General features: G+C 56.7%; 2 protein-coding genes across 7 annotated transcripts; both read right to left on the bottom strand.

The window, feature by feature from the left end:
- Window positions 1-926: 926 nt before the first annotated feature.
- GZMM (granzyme M) lies at window positions 927-6608 on the bottom strand. Of its 2 annotated transcripts, none has more exons than XM_055566763.1 (5): window positions 6456-6608; window positions 2909-3068; window positions 2053-2188; window positions 1629-1892; window positions 927-1230 (listed from the first exon to the last, which is right to left on the bottom strand). In XM_055566763.1, the coding sequence occupies exons 1-5, from the start codon at window positions 6493-6495 to the stop codon at window positions 1057-1059; spliced, it is 774 nt and encodes a 257-aa protein (XP_055422738.1). In that variant the 5' UTR covers window positions 6496-6608; the 3' UTR covers window positions 927-1056. The 2 variants fall into 2 exon arrangements, with proteins under 2 accessions (XP_055422738.1, XP_055422737.1); XM_055566762.1 differs by lacking the exon at window positions 6456-6608 and adding an exon at window positions 3691-4054.
- A 2663-nt stretch (window positions 6609-9271) lies between these two features.
- On the bottom strand, window positions 9272-15533 carry CDC34 (cell division cycle 34, ubiqiutin conjugating enzyme). 5 transcript variants are annotated; one of them, XM_055552591.1, is made up of 6 exons: window positions 15156-15527; window positions 12431-12517; window positions 12232-12329; window positions 11407-11541; window positions 10346-10462; window positions 9272-9784 (listed from the first exon to the last, which is right to left on the bottom strand). In XM_055552591.1, exons 1-6 carry the CDS (start codon window positions 15330-15332, stop codon window positions 9577-9579), a joined length of 822 nt encoding a protein of 273 aa, XP_055408566.1. In that variant the 5' UTR covers window positions 15333-15527; the 3' UTR covers window positions 9272-9576. The 5 variants fall into 5 exon arrangements, with proteins under 5 accessions (XP_055408566.1, XP_055408583.1, XP_055408575.1 ...); XM_055552608.1 differs by lacking the exon at window positions 12232-12329 and having other exon boundaries at window positions 11438-11541; window positions 15156-15530; XM_055552600.1 differs by lacking the exon at window positions 10346-10462 and having other exon boundaries at window positions 15156-15523.
- Window positions 15534-15787: the final 254 nt, after the last annotated feature.

The raw sequence follows: 15787 nt of genomic DNA, 5'->3' as shown, positions 1-15787 counted from the left end.
AGTCCTGAATATTCATTGGAAGGACTGATGCCAGAGCTAAAGCTCTGACACTTTGGCCACCTGATGCAAAGAACTGACTCATTGCAAAAGACCCTGATGCTAGGAAAGAGGGAGAAGGCAATGGCACCCCACTCCGGTACTCTTGCCTGGAGAATCCCATGGATGGAGGAACCTGGTAGGCTGGAGTCCATGGGGTCGCTAAGAGTTGGACACGACTGAGCGACTTCACTTTCACTTTTCACTTTTGTGCATTGGAGAAGGAAATGGCAACCCACTCCAGTATTCTTGCCTGGAGAATCCCAGGGATGGCGGAGCCTGGTGGGCTGCTGTCTATGGGGTCACACAGAGTCAGACACGACTGAAGCGACTTAGCAGCAGCAGCAGCTAGGAAAGATTGAAGGCAGGAGGAGATGGGGATGACAGAGGATGAGATGGTAGGGTGGTATCACTGACTCGATGGACATGAGTTTGAGCAAGCTCCAGGAGTTGGTGATGGACAGGGAAGCCTGTCCATGGGGTTGCAAAGAGTTGGACACAACTGAGTGGCTGAACTGAAAGACGGTGGTGGTTGATGGTTTAGCTGCTAAGTCATGACTGACTCTTGTGACCCCACTGATTGTAGCCCACCAGGCTATTCTGTCCATGGGATTCTCCAGGCAAGAATACTGGAGTGGGTTATCATGCCCTCCTCCAGGGGACCTTCCCAGCCCAGGAATGGAACCCGGGTCTCCTACATTGCAGGCAAATTCTGAGCCAGCAGAGAAGCCCACTAAACACAGAACCAAAGTGAAAAAGAGAAGGAAGGAGATTCGGGGGCCTTTTCTCCATGTCCCTTTCTGGCCCCCAGTGCCCATAGGCCTTGGCCACGGCTGGCCCTCCCATGCAGCCTGAAAAGTGCAACCCATTTTGTAGGTGGCAAACCCGAGGCCCGAGGCCCGCAGGAGGCTCAAGCAGTTTTATTATTATGGTGTATTGGTCCCCTGATACATCCAGGCCCCTGGCTGCCCTGCTGCAGGATGCCCCTTGGAACACAGAATCAGGGCCACCTCTGGAGGGTCAAGGTGAGGGAGGTGAGCCATTGTGGCGGAGGACCTTCTTGATCCAGGGCATGTAGGGGGCCACAGCGACAGCCACGGGGGGTTTGAAGATGTCGGTGCAACTCTCAGAGCTGAAGGACAGGATTCCAGCCACTTGGCCTCTTTTGCACACCACCGGCCCGCCTGAGTCCCCCTGTGGAGGCAATGGAGCACCAGTCACCTCCTGATGAAGGGGGCCGCTTATCCAGTGGGAGGGGATGGCTGATTCCAGGGCAGAGACCCCCATCTATCCCCTTCCCCCACCTCCTTTAGTCCCTTCTCAGTTACTTTCTTGCCTGGTAACTCTCTCTGTGCCCTCTTCCTGTCCCAGGGCCTTTGCACATGCTCCGTCTATGCCCTGATGTTTCTAGGTGCTGGAGTTCAAAGCCTAGCTCTGCCACCCACTGTGTAACCATGGGCAAACTGCTTAGTCTCTCTGTGCCTCAGTTTCTGCACTTGAGAAGTGGGCGCCTGCTCCTTCCCAGCTTCAGGACCTCCAGGGAAGGGAGGGAGCCAGGCTCACCTGGGCGCCCCCACCCCCAGCACCCGCACCTTGCAGGGGGCCTGGTTCTTGGAGTCAGCTGCCAGGCAGATCATGTGGGAGCTGATGTTGCCATGCCAGAACCGACTGTTGTTGCACATCCTGGTGTCCAGCACACGCAAGTCCAGCTCCTGCAGCACCCTGGCCAGGTTCCCAGGCTGGTGGGTCAGGCCCCAGCCAGCCACGCTGCACCGGGTGTCTGTGGCCACCACCTGGCGCCCTCGGGGCAACGCCAGGGGCTGGATGGTCCTGCTGGGCTTCACCTTCCCGTCCAGCTATAGGGACAGGAAGAGGCAGGTGAGTAGGTGAGGGGATGCTGGGGGAGGAGAACACAGCGGGAGGGGCAGTGGGAAGGTGAGTCTGGGGAAGGGGACAGTAGGGGAGGGGAGCCAGGGGGAGGGGATCTGGAACTACCATTCCTCCCACTGGCAGCACCTTTAGCAGCGCGAGGTCATTCTCCAGATGAGGGACTGGCTTGTATTCGGGGTGCCGGACCACCTTCCTGATGCGGTAGGTAAGGCTGTTCTCTCCCAGCACATGAAGCCCCAGCACAAGCCTCAGCTGCTGCGTCCTGGGGGCGGCAGGGTTTGTGGGGGGCGGCAGGGCCTGGGTGTGAGCCCCAGCCCTCCCAGGCTCTGGCCCAGGGGCAATCACTGTACTGCACCCCCTCATCCGGCTTCTTTCTGCAGTCCTTCCCCTGCCCAGTCTGGTCTTCTCCCTGCCTCCTCCAGGAAGTCTTCCCTGCTCCCACCTCACCCCAGACTCCTGTCCAGCCATGCCTGAAGGCTGTCTCTTTTCCATGTTTCAGTTACTTGAATAAACAGACCCCCTTTGATTACTTCTCTGGGTTTGATCTGCGGTCTTTGTTACTGGCCAGTCCAGAGGTAGGACAGCTCTGGGATGGGTTTACCTGGTGGTTTCACAACGGCATCATGCACCCAGGTTCCTCTCTGTGTTGGCCCTGCCACCCTCATAGGCCAGCTCTGTCCCTGTGGCCACAGGTGGGAGACACACTCCTGGGTGTCACAAGAGACCCACCTCTGTCCATTTGGAAGGTTCTTTTTTATAGCAAATAAGCTGCCCCCAGGAATCCTCGCAGCCTAATGTCACATACACAAATAAGGTTGCTGTGATGTACTATTGCCTCAGCAACCACTGCAGAGGGGAAGGGGACCCCCTCACAACACTACAGTTGACTTAAATCTCTCCAGACCCACCTCCTGGTGGGAATGGGGAAACCAGGATAGGTCTGGGGACATCTGGTGTGATGGGGTGGGGCTGGGTCACTCACGGCTGGGTCAGGCAGTGGGCAGCTGTCAACACCCAATTTTGGCGCAGGAGCACCCCACCACATTGGTGGACAGACGACTTCTGCAGCGAGACCATGTATGGGCGTGAGTGGGGGACAGCGTCTCGACCCCCGATGATGTGGGTCTCGAAGGTGTTGCCTCCTGGGGAGAGGGAGAGAAAAGGCCAGGTTAGGACTGGGTGCCCCACCCCTGCCTTGACACTCTGACTCCAGCTCCAAGGCCCTGGATGGAATGTTCTGGAATTAGACTATGGCGATAGTTGCACAACTTCAAATGTGCTAAAATTCTCTGACTTGTACCTTTAACTGGGTAAATTGCATAGTATGTGAATGACATCTCAATAAAGCTGCCATAAAAATTGTTCTAAAGCCAATCATGGGGACTTACCAGTTTTCCAATGCAGGGGACAAGGATTGGATCCCACATTCCTTGGGATGTGGCCAGAAACTTTTTGGAAAATTGTGAATTAAAAATGATTGATAAAATGCATTTTAATGTAAATTAGCTTAAAAAAATCTACCTGTGATTCCCCATCATGCTTTAATTTTTAAAATCTGTTTTTAAAAATTTTGGCCGTGCTGCATGGCATGTGGGATCTTAGCTCCCTGGCTAGGGGTCAAACCCATGCCCCCTGCAGTGGAAACACGACTCCTAACTCCTTGGCCACCAGGGAAGTCCCTCCTTCATGCTTTAAACATCCAAACTCCTTATGACCCACAAGACACACCTCAGCTGACCCTGCTTCCTTCACACTTGCCCTCACCCCCTCCAGCACTCCGGTCTCCCTGCTGTTGATGGATGGATGATGGATGAGGATGGATGGATAACAGATGGATGGATGGATGCATCGAATGGAAGAAAGGAAAGAAGGAAGGGAGAAAGGATGATGGGTGGTTGGTGGGAACCCCTATCCTGCTGGGTTACCAGTTGATCACAGTGAACCTGGCTGGATAACAATCCAGCCAGGCCAGCATGGTGGGATGCCCACCATCCCACCCAGTCGGCATCTCATGCTCCCAGATGCCATTTATGAACAAGCGTATACAATCTGGGGAGGTAGCCAGCTGGGGCTGAAATTCCAGCTCCGTCCCTCCTAGCGGGGCGATCTTGTGAAGGCTGCCTCGCTCGTGGGGCTGTGGTTTCCTTCTCTGAACTTCCTGGGTGCTGCTGGGGAGCAAACAGCCTGCACCTGTCCCACATGCTGCGAATCCAGCTCCACCAGAGCCCCACGGCCGCCGCTCAAGACAACAACCAGGCGCACATGCGCGACCTCACCCTGGAGAGGCCTGGTGGGATCCACCATGAACGGGAGAATACAGCGCCCCTCCGTGGTTCCTCCGGAAAATGCATCATCCGAGCCCAGCCTGGGGACGCAGCCCAGGGCGGCGGTCGGAGGACTTGGGGGAGATGGAGATGCTACCGGAGCACAGGGGACCGAGAACAGCAGGACGACTAGACCTGCTCACTGAGGACACCGTGTGGACAACTGGAATGAGGTCTGTAGGTGAGCTGAGGGGAAGGATGCTGAGAATCCATCCTGTGAAAGGATGGCCTGTTCCCAGCACACACACATAACCCACCCTCCATCCCGGACACACACACACAAGCACACGGACACACATAAGCACACGGACACACATACGCACACGCACACATATGCACATGCACACACACACATACATGTCAAAGCGTTTAGGGGTGAGGGGCAGTGCATCTACATCTCACTCTCAAATGGTTCAGGAAAATAATGATAAACACATATTTGTATTTTGTGTACACACCAAGGGGTGGGGGTAGGTTGGGGGGATGATAAAGCAATGGAGGCAAAATGTTTACCACCGAGGGATTAGGAGAAAAGGAAAGTTGTCTGCAGGACTCTCCTGACTTCTCTGTAAAAGTGGAAAGAAGTCAGAAGGAAAAAAATGGGGTGGCTTCCCTGGTGGTTCCGAGGCTAGGACTCTGTACTTCCAATGCAGGGGGCATGGGTTTGGTCCCTGGTGAGGGAACTAGATCCCACATGCAGCAACTAAGAATTCACATGTCAAAACTAAAGATCCTGCTTGCTGCAACAAAGATTGATGATCTTGCGTGCCACCAAAGATTCGGTGCAGCCAAAATAAACACATTTTTCTTTTTAATTCAAGAAAGGAAAAGAACCTCACATCTGCCAACCCTTGCCCTCACCCTCAGGCCTCACTCAGAAGAAGTCATGACAGCCATATGGAGATGAAACTGACAGACCCTCAGTCACCCAAGCTGTGAAACCAAAACCTTCCCCAACAGCAAGTCCCATCACCCCAGAAAGAAGCCCCGAACTGTTAGCAACCCACTTCACACTTTTTTTTTCTTTAATGGTTGCTTTTTCTTTTTTTTCACTTTTTAAAAAACTGATGTATAGTTGATTTACCATGTGTTAGTTTCAGGTGTATAGCAAATATATATATATATATTATATATATATATTATTCAGTTTATATACATATACATGTATATTATATATATATTCATCCCTGGGTCTGGAAGATCCCCTGAAGGAGGGCATGGCAATCCACTCCAGGATTCTTGCCTGGAGAATCTCATGGACAGAAGAGCCTGGTGGGCTACAGTCTACCGGGTTGTGAAGAGCTGGACACGACTGAGCGACTAACACTCACATTTATATTCTTTTTCAGGTTCTTTTTCAATTTTAGGTTATTACAGGATATTAGGTATAGTTCCCTGTGCCAAACAGTAGAACCTTGCTGTATGTTTTATATATACTTGTGGTTATTTAGTCAGTAAGTCATGTCTGACTCTTTGTGACCCCATGAACTATATAGCCCCCGCGCCTCCTCTGTCCATGGGATTTCTCAGGCAAGAATACTGGAGTGGATTGCCAGTTTTTCTCAGGGGGATCTTCCCGACTCAAGGATCAAACCCTCGTCTCTTGTGTCTCCTGCATTGGGAGGCAAATTCTTTACCGCTGAGCCACCTGGGAAGCCCTTTATGTATCTGTTAATTCGAAACTTCTAATTTATTCCTTTTTTTTTTAATTTAAAAATTTTGGCCATCCTGAGTGATAGCTTTCAGGATCTTATGTCTCTGACCAGGGATCAAACCCATGTCCCCTGCAATGGAAGCTTAGAGTCCCAACTGGGGGACCACCAGAGAAGTCCCCCACTCCACTTTAAATTAAAAAAAAAATATATTGTTGGAGGAAAGTGAAGCTCCCTCCCTGCCGCCCCGCTTCCTGCTCTGGAGCCTCCTTCCAGAAATATTTCATCTGGGGAAGGGGAACGGGCTCAGAAGAGAAACCCTCAGGACGGCTGGCGTCCTCCGCCCTTTGCTCTTTGCTTTCCCCACAAGCTCTTTTCGAAGCTGTTTCATGGACAGCCATCTAGTGCTCTGGGAGCTGCTGATGTTTTTTCAGTGAGTCCTGTCTGGGGACAGGGAAATTGTATCCAGTCTGTTTCTTCACCCCCCTGCCCTGCCCCTCGCCATGGGCCGCGGGTGCCGCAGCTCCGGCCTCAGTGTCCCCACCTCGCTCACCTGCCCACAGGGCTTCCAGGACCACCAGCAGTAGCAGCATCTTGGATCCGGGGGCCTCCACGGTTCTGGGCCCGAGCCCAAGCACAGTTCACACCCACCCTTCCTGTGGGGGAGGGAGGTGACATTCACAGCTCTGGATGATTCCACATCACCCCCAGGTGTTTCTGAAAGATATGCACTCTTTGGAGACAAAACCCTGTCACCATGATCACATCTGAAAAATTTACAGGAATCCCTACTGAGCATCTATTATCCCGTCATGTTCCACCTCCCAGCTCACTCGTGGTGTTGTGTGGTTTCAGCTCGATCATTTCCTTGCCCTGTTGTCTCATTGTGGCAAAATACACACACCATAAATGCAGCATCCTAACTGTATTTAAATGCACAGCTCATGGCATTAGGTACATTCACATTGTCTTGGGATCACCCTCACCATCATCTCCAGAACGTCATCTTCTCAAACTGAAGCTCTGTCCTCATGAAACACTGACTCCCCAGCCCCACCCCCAGCCCGTGGCCCCACCAAATACTTCCTGTCTCTGGATCTGACTCCTCTAGGGACCTCCTGTGAGTGGAATCAGTGTGTGTCCTTCTGGATCTGGTTTCTCTGAGTATTATGTTCTCAAGGTTCATACATGGTGTAGCAGGTGTCAGAATCTTTCTTTAAAGGCAGAATAATATTCAAGCTTGTGGAGGGACCACATTGTATTTATCCATCATCTGTGTGTTTATCCCTCCATCTGTCCATGGATATCTGGGGTCTTTTAGATTTTGGCTGTTATGAATAAAGATGGTATGAACATTCATTTATTATGAGCACCCTGGGGCTCCTGCAAGTCTAAGGGTCCTAGCCAGGCTCATCTGGGTCCTCCCTCCTTCAGTTCACCCTTCTCCTTGCAGCCCTCAACACCATGGGACCCAGACCAGCCAATCAGAGCACTCCCTATACCCTCTGGCCATAGAGATTGGTTGTGGGCAGAGGACCAATCTAAACCCTGCACCAGCTCAGTGAAGACGAGGACCCATGTTTCTTCTGGAACTTTCCAGAAACAGCCTTCACGCTGCTGGACTTGGAAAGATACCAGCCTGGTATCACCCTGGTGGGACCAGGGTGAGAGGCTTCTGCCTGAAAATGAGGAAGCTGACCACATGCTCAGTGCCTGAAACCACATGCATTTCCTCTCTCATGGGGCAAACATCCACATGTGAGTTCCTCTGGGGCTCCAGAGAATCATTTCCTGCCCTTCCAGTCTAGAGACACAGATGCCGGGGGTCAGGGAATGGACGTTTTTGGAGCTGCTCTTCTTCTGACCACAGGTTGGGGAGAGACACGAGTCTGGGCTGGAGCCAGTGCTGTGCCTGAAACCCCTGCCTGCCAGTCATGGAGGTCACACTTGAGTCAGTGTGAATTGGGTTTTCCTCTCCTGTGATACTGAAAGGGTCGTGATAAATAAATATGACTTGGCTGAAAAATGGGTCACAGAGGCAGACAGGCTCATCCCAGTACTGGCTCTGCAGCAGGGGCCTACTGTCCACCTTTCCTTCAGTGGCATCTGGCACACAAGGCTCTGGAGCCATTTCCACACAGGAGGGTGTGAGGCCAGAGTTAGGTTTAAGAGAAATGGGTATTTATAGTGTGTTCTTATGTCCAACCTTGTTTAATCCTAATGACTCCAGGAAGCAGGTTTCGTTAGTGTCTGGGGCTGGGAGAGGGGGTTGTTCATCAGATTTACCAGGTAAAAAAACTGGGCAACTGCTTATATTTGAGTTTCAGATACACAAGTAACTTTTTGGTACAATTAAGTCCCAGACATTACATGGGATAACATTTATTCCATGTATCCCATTACATGTTTACCTGAAGTCCACAAGGCAGACCCAACCCTGAGATGAGACCCCGGTTAGAAGGATAGGACTCCCAGGCCTTGGTCAGTCATGTGGATCTAGGCCACAAGCCTCACTCTCTGGAGGGCAGCCCATGTCCCTTCCCTTTGCTTCCGGGCTCATACCTGCCCCTGCTTGTCCTGTGCAGAGGGGGCGGTGCTGGGTCACTCAGGTGGCAGAACCTGTCCTGACGCTGGGCTCTCATTCTCCAGGCCCCGAGGCTCTGGTCACCTCAGTGGTGGAGGGTGAACCCCCAACCTACACAAGCCAAGTGTGAAGCAGGGTGAATGCTGAGTCTGGGCCTGTCATTACATGGCAGCGAAAGCCTAGGGGCAGCCTAGGGGCAGGGGGAACGGGTCCCAGGAGCAGAAGGGCTGGACCCGCAGGCCTGAGGGTTATGGCAGGTTGCAGACGCGCCTATAAATGACCAGGAAGTGTTTCTGACTTCTGACACAGAGGCTGTGTTACCATCACTCAAGCTTTAAAGCTGCAGCTCAAAAGTAGCTAAATGTGGGTGAAGAAATGAGTATGTCTTTCTTCCAATAAAACTTTTATTTACAAAATGGGCAGTGACAAAGCCTGGCTGGAGGCCTTGGCTGCGGGCTCTGGGGTCTCCACACTGGCTGGTGGCTCCTACGGCCTGGGCGCCGGCGCCTACTGGGTTCAAAGAACACACAGCCCTGGACACCACCAGCATGGGGGACACTGCCCGGGAGCTGGGGCTCAGTACCCCTGGGGCCCTTCCTGCCCAGAGCCCAGGTCCCTGTGGCCCCTCCCCCCCAAGCAGACGACCCAACAGGAGGCCCCAGGAGCTTCCAGGCTCAGAGGGGTGGCTGAAGTCTCCCATTGTGGATCACATGCCCGTCACTGGAGCCTGTGCCCTTGCCTGGGTCCCACCGACCTCGGGGCCAAGGAGAGGTTGGTCCTCGGGCTTCTCATAAAGTTGCTTTATTTAAATTCCAAACAAACCAAAGCAGAGAGAAGAGGTGACCCCAAGTCAATCCGTCCACTCACAAGCCGGGACCCTGAGTCTCTGACCTGCAGGTGGGGCAGGCAGGCTAGGGTCCCTGAGCAGCGTCTGGCCCACGCGGTGCCCAGGGACGCGAGCCCGGCGGCCTCCCTGGAGGCGGAGATGGGGTGGACGGCGCCGGGCCACGCGGCGCCCGGAGGTAGTGGCGGCGGCAGACAGTCGGGCGGCTGAGGTAAAATTTGTAAGTTTATTCGCAGGGATGTAGTGTCAGGACTCTTCGGTGCCTGAATCATCCTCATCGTCCCCGAAGCAGCTGTCGGCCTCAGCCTCGCCATCCTCGTAGTAGTCGTCATAGAAGAGGTCGGAGCCCTCGTCCGGCACTGGGGCCTTGGTCTTCACACAGTACTCAGCCAGTGTGGTGGGTACCTTCACGCCATCCCGCTCTGCATCCACCTTGGTCCCCAGGACCTGCTTCCTGCGGAGAGACACAGATCAGCCTTGCTATGGCCGGTGGCCCCAGACCCGCGCAGGCGCTCCTGTGGAACAGTGCAGGGCACCCAGGGGTGACACCAACACCAGGGGGCGCCCAGAGCAGACGGAGCCAGATCCCTCAGGGAACAGCCCATGTGTGCCCCAGAAACCCAGGGGTTTCTGCTCACACACAGGTGCACACGCACACACATGTGCACAGAATGGGGTGACCATGGGCTGAGGAAGAGGTGGAGCGTGGGCTCTGAACCAGGAAGGTGTCCGCTCATCAGGAAGAGAAACACAGATCCCAGCTGCTGAGGAAAAGGCTGGGTGAAGTGGGAGCAGCCAGGGTGCTGGGCCGGCTCTGTAGGCGGGGGCTCAGCACCGCAGGGGAAGGCCGGCCACAGGGCGGTGCCCCCGGCAGATGCTCAGCACACTGCCGCCAGGCCGGGTCCCAAGTCCTCCCCTCTCTTCACTTGAGTATCTTGCCATCAGTGGCATCACGTCTTCTGCATGTGCTTCCCCACTGGGGCTCTGACTGCACCTGCTGTCCCTGGGGTCCCACCTTCCGACGGTGCCGCTGGGCTCTCTCGAGCTCTCGCCGTGAGGTCGCGAGGCTGGCCCACAGGCACGGGTCTCTACAGCTCCGCAGGCACAGCGACACAGCAGGTGAGTGTGGGTGCTGGTGAGAACAAGGACTCATTTCTCAGGGTAAATGCTGGGGGTGGGGAAAAGGCTAGGTCGTCATGGAAACACGTGTCTGACCTACTTGCTTTTCTAAGACACAAAGAACAGACCAAAAACCTCCTCAGAAGAGACTTATGGAAGAGTTAAGTTTGTCGTGACATAAGTCACAAGTCCCAGGAGAACAAGGGAGGAAGAGCAGTGATCACAGACCAGCTCACAGGACACAGCAGACACAACCGGGTGGAATGTGCAGGCCCAGGGGCGCTGCTGGCACGGCCGGCACTCAGGGGAGTTTTGTATAGACTCTCCCGCCAGGTCATGTACCCTGCTCACAGGGGAGAGAACAGGAGGCCAGGGTAATGAGAGCGCTCCCCTGGCCAACTCCTGACAGATGCACTGCTTTCATAGCCAGGAAAAAATGACTTTCCTTAAATGAAGACCTTTCCTAAACATGCTGATCCCACCCAGCTTTGCTGCCTTTAGAAAATGATTTTAAGTCTCAGAACTGCAGTGCCAGCGAGACTCACTTTTGTGAGGTGAGAAAACAGACCACCTTGCACAGCATGGGCCTGGTCACACATGGAGAACCCACTCCCTGAGGAGACCTGTGGGGAAAAGCCAAGGGCCAAGCGCACATGATCACGCCCCAGTGTGCAGGGTCTTCACACAGGGCAGGGCAGGGCCGGGAATCGCTGCCCTTCTAGTTACAAAACAAGGGAAGGTGGCAAGACCCTGCTGAATCCTGGCAGACAGCAGGGTGTGTTAACTCCGTGTGAGGTACATGCCCTCACACCACACACATGACACACACACACATGCCCCCCAACACACACAGCACGTCCACATGTGATGGTACATACGTGCACCACACGCTTCATGAGAGAAAAATCCTGGCCTTTCTGGCAGGAGGAGGAGGGCCCAGACCCCTGGGCCGCTCACCGGATGATGTCCGTGTACTCGCGGTCCTTGCCTTTGCTCTCTTTCCACTTCCTGTACATCACAGAGGCGTCCACGTTGGCTGGCGAGAAGGTGTTGGGTTCGTTGAGGAGGGAGATGACACTCAGGAGGATGGTCCTGGAGGAGCAGGAGTCGGCGTGGGGGAATCCACGGCCCAGAGCACTGCCTGGCAGCCTCCCACCCTGACCCTCATCCTCTGCCACATGCCTAGCTCCTGGGATAGGACATGGGGTGGGCAGCCAAGGCCAGGACCACCTTTGCTCAGGTGAAGCAGGCCTGTCCCCTCCCCAGGGTGTTCCCCCTGCAGAATGGTTTCCCCAGGCCACCCATGCTCACACCTGGGCTGGATGAAGGGCACTGGGTGTAAGGCAGGGTGAGCGTAGCCCCCAGGACAAAGGGGACTGTGTTCTCTGGGGCTCAAGGAAGGAGGGGGGACCCCTGGGGTAGGCAGACAGGATTCCCCGAAAAGTGAAAGTCGCCGTGTCTGACTCTTCACAACCCATGGACTATACAGTCCATGGAATTCTCCAGATCAGAATACTGGAGTGGGTAGCCTTTCCGGTCCCCAGGGGATCTTTCCAACCCAGGGACTGAACCCAGGTCTCCCGCACTGCAGGCGGATTCTTTACCAGCTGAGCCACAAGGGAAGTCCAGGATTCCCTGAGGATTTTACCAAAGGTGGGTGGGGTAGTGAGTGGCAAAAGATGGGGGAAAGGCTGGCAGAGACAGGGCGTGTGTGTGCAAGGACAGGAAGTTGCGCTCGACCTGTGTCCACACCCCCAGGGCGGGCCTGTCTGATTCCCTCACCTGACATTCTGCGTGGGGTTCCACCGCTCCGAGGGCAGCTCCCCGCTCTGGGGGTCATCCACCGGAGGGTGGAGAATAGAGATGCAAACGTCCCCAGTCTGTGAGATATGGGGGGGCAGGGAAGGGTCAGCACCCACATGCCCACATGGCTCCTGTCCCCATGCCCCCCTACCCTCACAGGGCCCAAGGGCATGCTCACCTCGTAGATGTTGGGGTGCCACATCTTGGTCAGGAACCGAAAGGCGGGAGGGGAGTAAGGGTAGTCGATGGGGAACTTCAGGCGTGCCTGGTGCGGGGAGAGCAGGGGGCTCAGTGAGTCAGGCCACCCACAGCGGTTGGCCTGGGACCCGCCTGCCTCTGGCGCCCCTCACGGGCCTGGGGTGTTCATGGAGTCACCTGAGCCAAGCCGACCCTGGTTCCTGCCTTGTTGCCAGGTGTGGGCAGCCCTGGGGAGCAGCTCCAAGGCCTGTGGTGGGACCAGAGCCCGGGGCTGGCTACCTGAGCACCATGCTGGGCGCCCAGCCTCAGTCTCCAGCTCGTGGGGAGGATTAAAATAGATTCGTGTTCACTAGGCAGGCACTGGGGGTGGAGATGAGTCAGCGCCGGGCCCTCTGCCTGCAGGTGCCAGCCCTGGGGTGTCAGAAGGTAGCCGGGAAGGTCATGGGAAGACAGAGGAGGGCCCCTGGGGGAGGGCCCCTGTGTCCCCGACTCAGCCTGTTTATGCCCCAGTCCAGGGACCCTGTCGGTGCTTCAGGCTCTCAGGGCCCCATGGGGCACCTCTGCTATGTCCCCTCTCCTCCTATCATTGGAGAATCACCCTCTAGGATAGGAGACACTGGGGTCAAGGGGGAGGTTCTCTGTTCTGGAGTGAGCCAACTCTGAACTCAGGTCTCAGACCCTGCCCCATCGTCTCCTACAAGCCCAGGGCTGGGTTTCTAAGTGATAGCCCAAGCCCAGCTGAGGCCTCTTCTGCCCCAGGCACCCACCAGGTCCCAGAGGTGCCTTCACCACTGTGTCAACTGAGGCTTGGTGGAAAGTAACATGCCCAGGGGCACACAGCATGCAGCTGTGGAGGGGCTCCCCGACCCGGTCTCTGGGGCACCCCTCAGTACAGCACACGCTTCCTGGGGCGCCTGCAGCTCATAAGGGGGAATGGGTGAGGCTGGGCGGCTGAGAGGGAGGCACTGGGAAACCATGGTGACCCCCAGGCACTTCTAGCACCCATGTCCTCTCCCCACTGAGCACCCAACCACAGTGTGACAGGAGGATCCAAGGGTGGCAGAACCACCGTGGGTCCCTTGCTGCCTTCCTTAAGGCTAGCCTACAGCAGAGGGGATCAGGTGTGCCCCCTCTCCAAGCCATCCTTCTCTAGAAAACCAGGCTTATACCAAAACTGCCTGGGAGGCCCTACCCACAATCCCTTGCAAACAGTAGGCAACAGCCAGGAACCCAGATTCGTTCTTTTCAGGCCAGAGTCCTGGCCTGGCCTTAGGTAGGACTCCCTATTTCTGCTCTGAGCGGGGCTCTTATCCTCACAGTCAGCTGCTCCCAGAAGCAGACAAAAGGGGCTTGTGGGAGGGGGGCTGGTCAAACCATTTGGTGATCAGCCCCAAACGCAGGCCCTGTGTGGAGAAGATGGACTCCAGATCAGATCTCAGCCTAGGGCTGTCGACTTGCAATCCCCCATCCAACTCCGGCAACCAGAGAACCTCAACCAGGGATCACCCCAGTAGTTCAGCTTGCTCCCTTAAGGCCAACAGCAGGCTTGGCTAAAATGCTAGCCAAGAGTGCAAACACAGACATCTGCCAAGGCAGCACCAGCCTGCCCCGCTCCTGCCCAGGCCTCCCAGCCAGGCCCACTGGGACCTTGGCAGGCAGTGACTGTGTTCCAGCGGTGAGTCCAGGACCCACCTCCCTCGCAAGGCAACCCCCTGCCTTATCCCCCTTGCTTAAGGAGCAAAGTCCTTTGATCTGGGAGATATCCTCCCAAGGCCACATCTGGACTCACAGCCTGTCCAGGTTTTGGCCTGAGTTCCAGTCCACACTGGACTGAGACACAGCCAATCCCAGGGACAGCCCATGCCTCACTGCTCCCAACAATGGCTATTAACAGGGAACTGCTCAGAACTCAATCACCACAGAGGGCCTAGGAGCGGCCCAGAGCAGGCAATTCAGGCCCAAGAAGCTGCTTGATCAGCAGGACAGGAGAAACGCCAGCTAGGCCACAGAGGAGCCAGAGCTTCTGAGGCCGGGCCTGTGTGGGTTCTGCAGTGTGGCTCCCAGCAACAGGACAAAATGTAGGCACGAGGATCGAACGGAACAGGTTATGTAAAGATCATGGTCAAGCCCAGAGGACCTGGCCCACTGCTACTGGCCAGGGTGGCCGCTTTCCAAGCCAATCCTGGCCGCCAAGCCCATCCAGGCCTTTGTTGGAATCCGAGCAAGCGGCCGAGCCAGCCCCCAGGCAGCAGGCCTCCCTTCCCTTTCCCAAGGCCAGGGTTCTTCACAACAGTGCTGGCCGGTCCTGGGAAGGCCTCTTTGTCTGCTCTGGGCAGCAAGTACAGGCGGGAGGAGGGGGGCGGGCACCAGGGCCTGGGGGAAGCAAAGGCCATGCACCCAAAGAGATGGTCCCGGGTCTCCCCACTGGAGGCTTGAAGTGGCCTTAGGGGACCTGGCGCTTCTCAGGGACTCTTGGGGCCGGAGAGGAAGAGGGGGTGACCGAGGGCCCTCAGCACGCCAGAGGAGACCAGGCAGAGGAGCAAGGGGAGGGGGCCCCGCGAGAAGGAGGAGGAAGAAAGGAACCCCACGAGGAGCAGAGACAGTGGGAGTGGGCCCTGCCAGGGGAGTGGGGAGGGGAGAGAGGTGGGGGAGGGGCCCCGAAGAGCTGTAGAAGGGGTCGCCGCCCCTCCCACCCCGCCGCTCACCTTGAAGTAGCCGCCCTCGTAGTAGGTGTTGGGGGGTCCGAAGATGGCCACCTCCCAGTTGTACAGGTCGCCCTCGTCCACCAGGGTCACCCGGAAGCCCTCCACCGGCTCCTCTTGCAGCCCCTTGAGCTCCAGCAACAACGCCTTCTGCGAGCTGGGCACCAGCGGCCGGGCCATGGCGGCGGCGGAAGGGCCCGGGGCCGGGGGCGCGTGGGGCCGTGGAGCCGCGGGGCCGCGGGACGGGCCGGGGCCGGCTTCCTCCTCTGCGCCGCCGCCGCCGCCGCCGCCGCCCGGAACCCCCGGGCGCTCCACTCGCTCTACGCCGCCGCCCGGTGCTTGCCTCCGCTGCCGCGCCCCGCCCCCGCCGAGTGCGCCTGCGCGCCGCCCGCCCCGATCGCGCCTGCGCGCCCGCCCGCGGGGCACGCCGGGAAGCGACCCCTCCCCCGGCCGCCGAGCGCGCCGCCGGGAGCCGGGGGCCGCGCGCGCAGGCGCTTTGGCGCTTCCGACCCCCTGGAAGGCCGCCGCTGCCCCGGCTCGGACTAGCTCCCCGGACGCCTGTGCGTGGGGCCGCGGGCAGGGCAGCGCTGCGCCGCTCTGCCCGGCCCGCCGCGCTTTTGGGGCCTTTTTGTGAC

This window comes from Bubalus kerabau, chromosome 1 (genome assembly GCF_029407905.1).
Source record: "Bubalus kerabau isolate K-KA32 ecotype Philippines breed swamp buffalo chromosome 1, PCC_UOA_SB_1v2, whole genome shotgun sequence".
NCBI lineage: Eukaryota > Metazoa > Chordata > Mammalia > Artiodactyla > Bovidae > Bubalus > Bubalus kerabau.
The sequence above is the reverse complement of the archived record's forward strand: the minus strand, read 5'-3'. Positions and strand labels throughout refer to the sequence as shown.

Excerpts from the sequence above, each read along its gene's own strand:
- GZMM (XM_055566762.1), bottom strand. The coding sequence starts at position 3,775 with ATGCATCCATCCATCCATCTGTTATCCATCCATCCTCATCCATCATCC. Across the intron at positions 2,189-2,908 it reads GCCCACTGCCTGACCCAGCC|GACGCAGCAGCTGAGGCTTG; the intron begins GTGAGTGACCCA and ends TGCCGCCCCCAG. Across the intron at positions 1,231-1,628 it reads AGAACCAGGCCCCCTGCAAG|GGGGACTCAGGCGGGCCGGT; the intron begins GTGCGGGTGCTG and ends TTGCCTCCACAG.
- CDC34 (XM_055552591.1), bottom strand. The coding sequence starts at position 15,332 with ATGGCCCGGCCGCTGGTGCCCAGCTCGCAGAAGGCGTTGTTGCTGGAG. Across the intron at positions 12,518-15,155 it reads ACGAGGGCGGCTACTTCAAG|GCACGCCTGAAGTTCCCCAT; the intron begins GTGAGCGGCGGG and ends TCCCCGCACCAG. Across the intron at positions 11,542-12,231 it reads AACCCCACGCAGAATGTCAG|GACCATCCTCCTGAGTGTCA; the intron begins GTGAGGGAATCA and ends CTGCTCCTCCAG.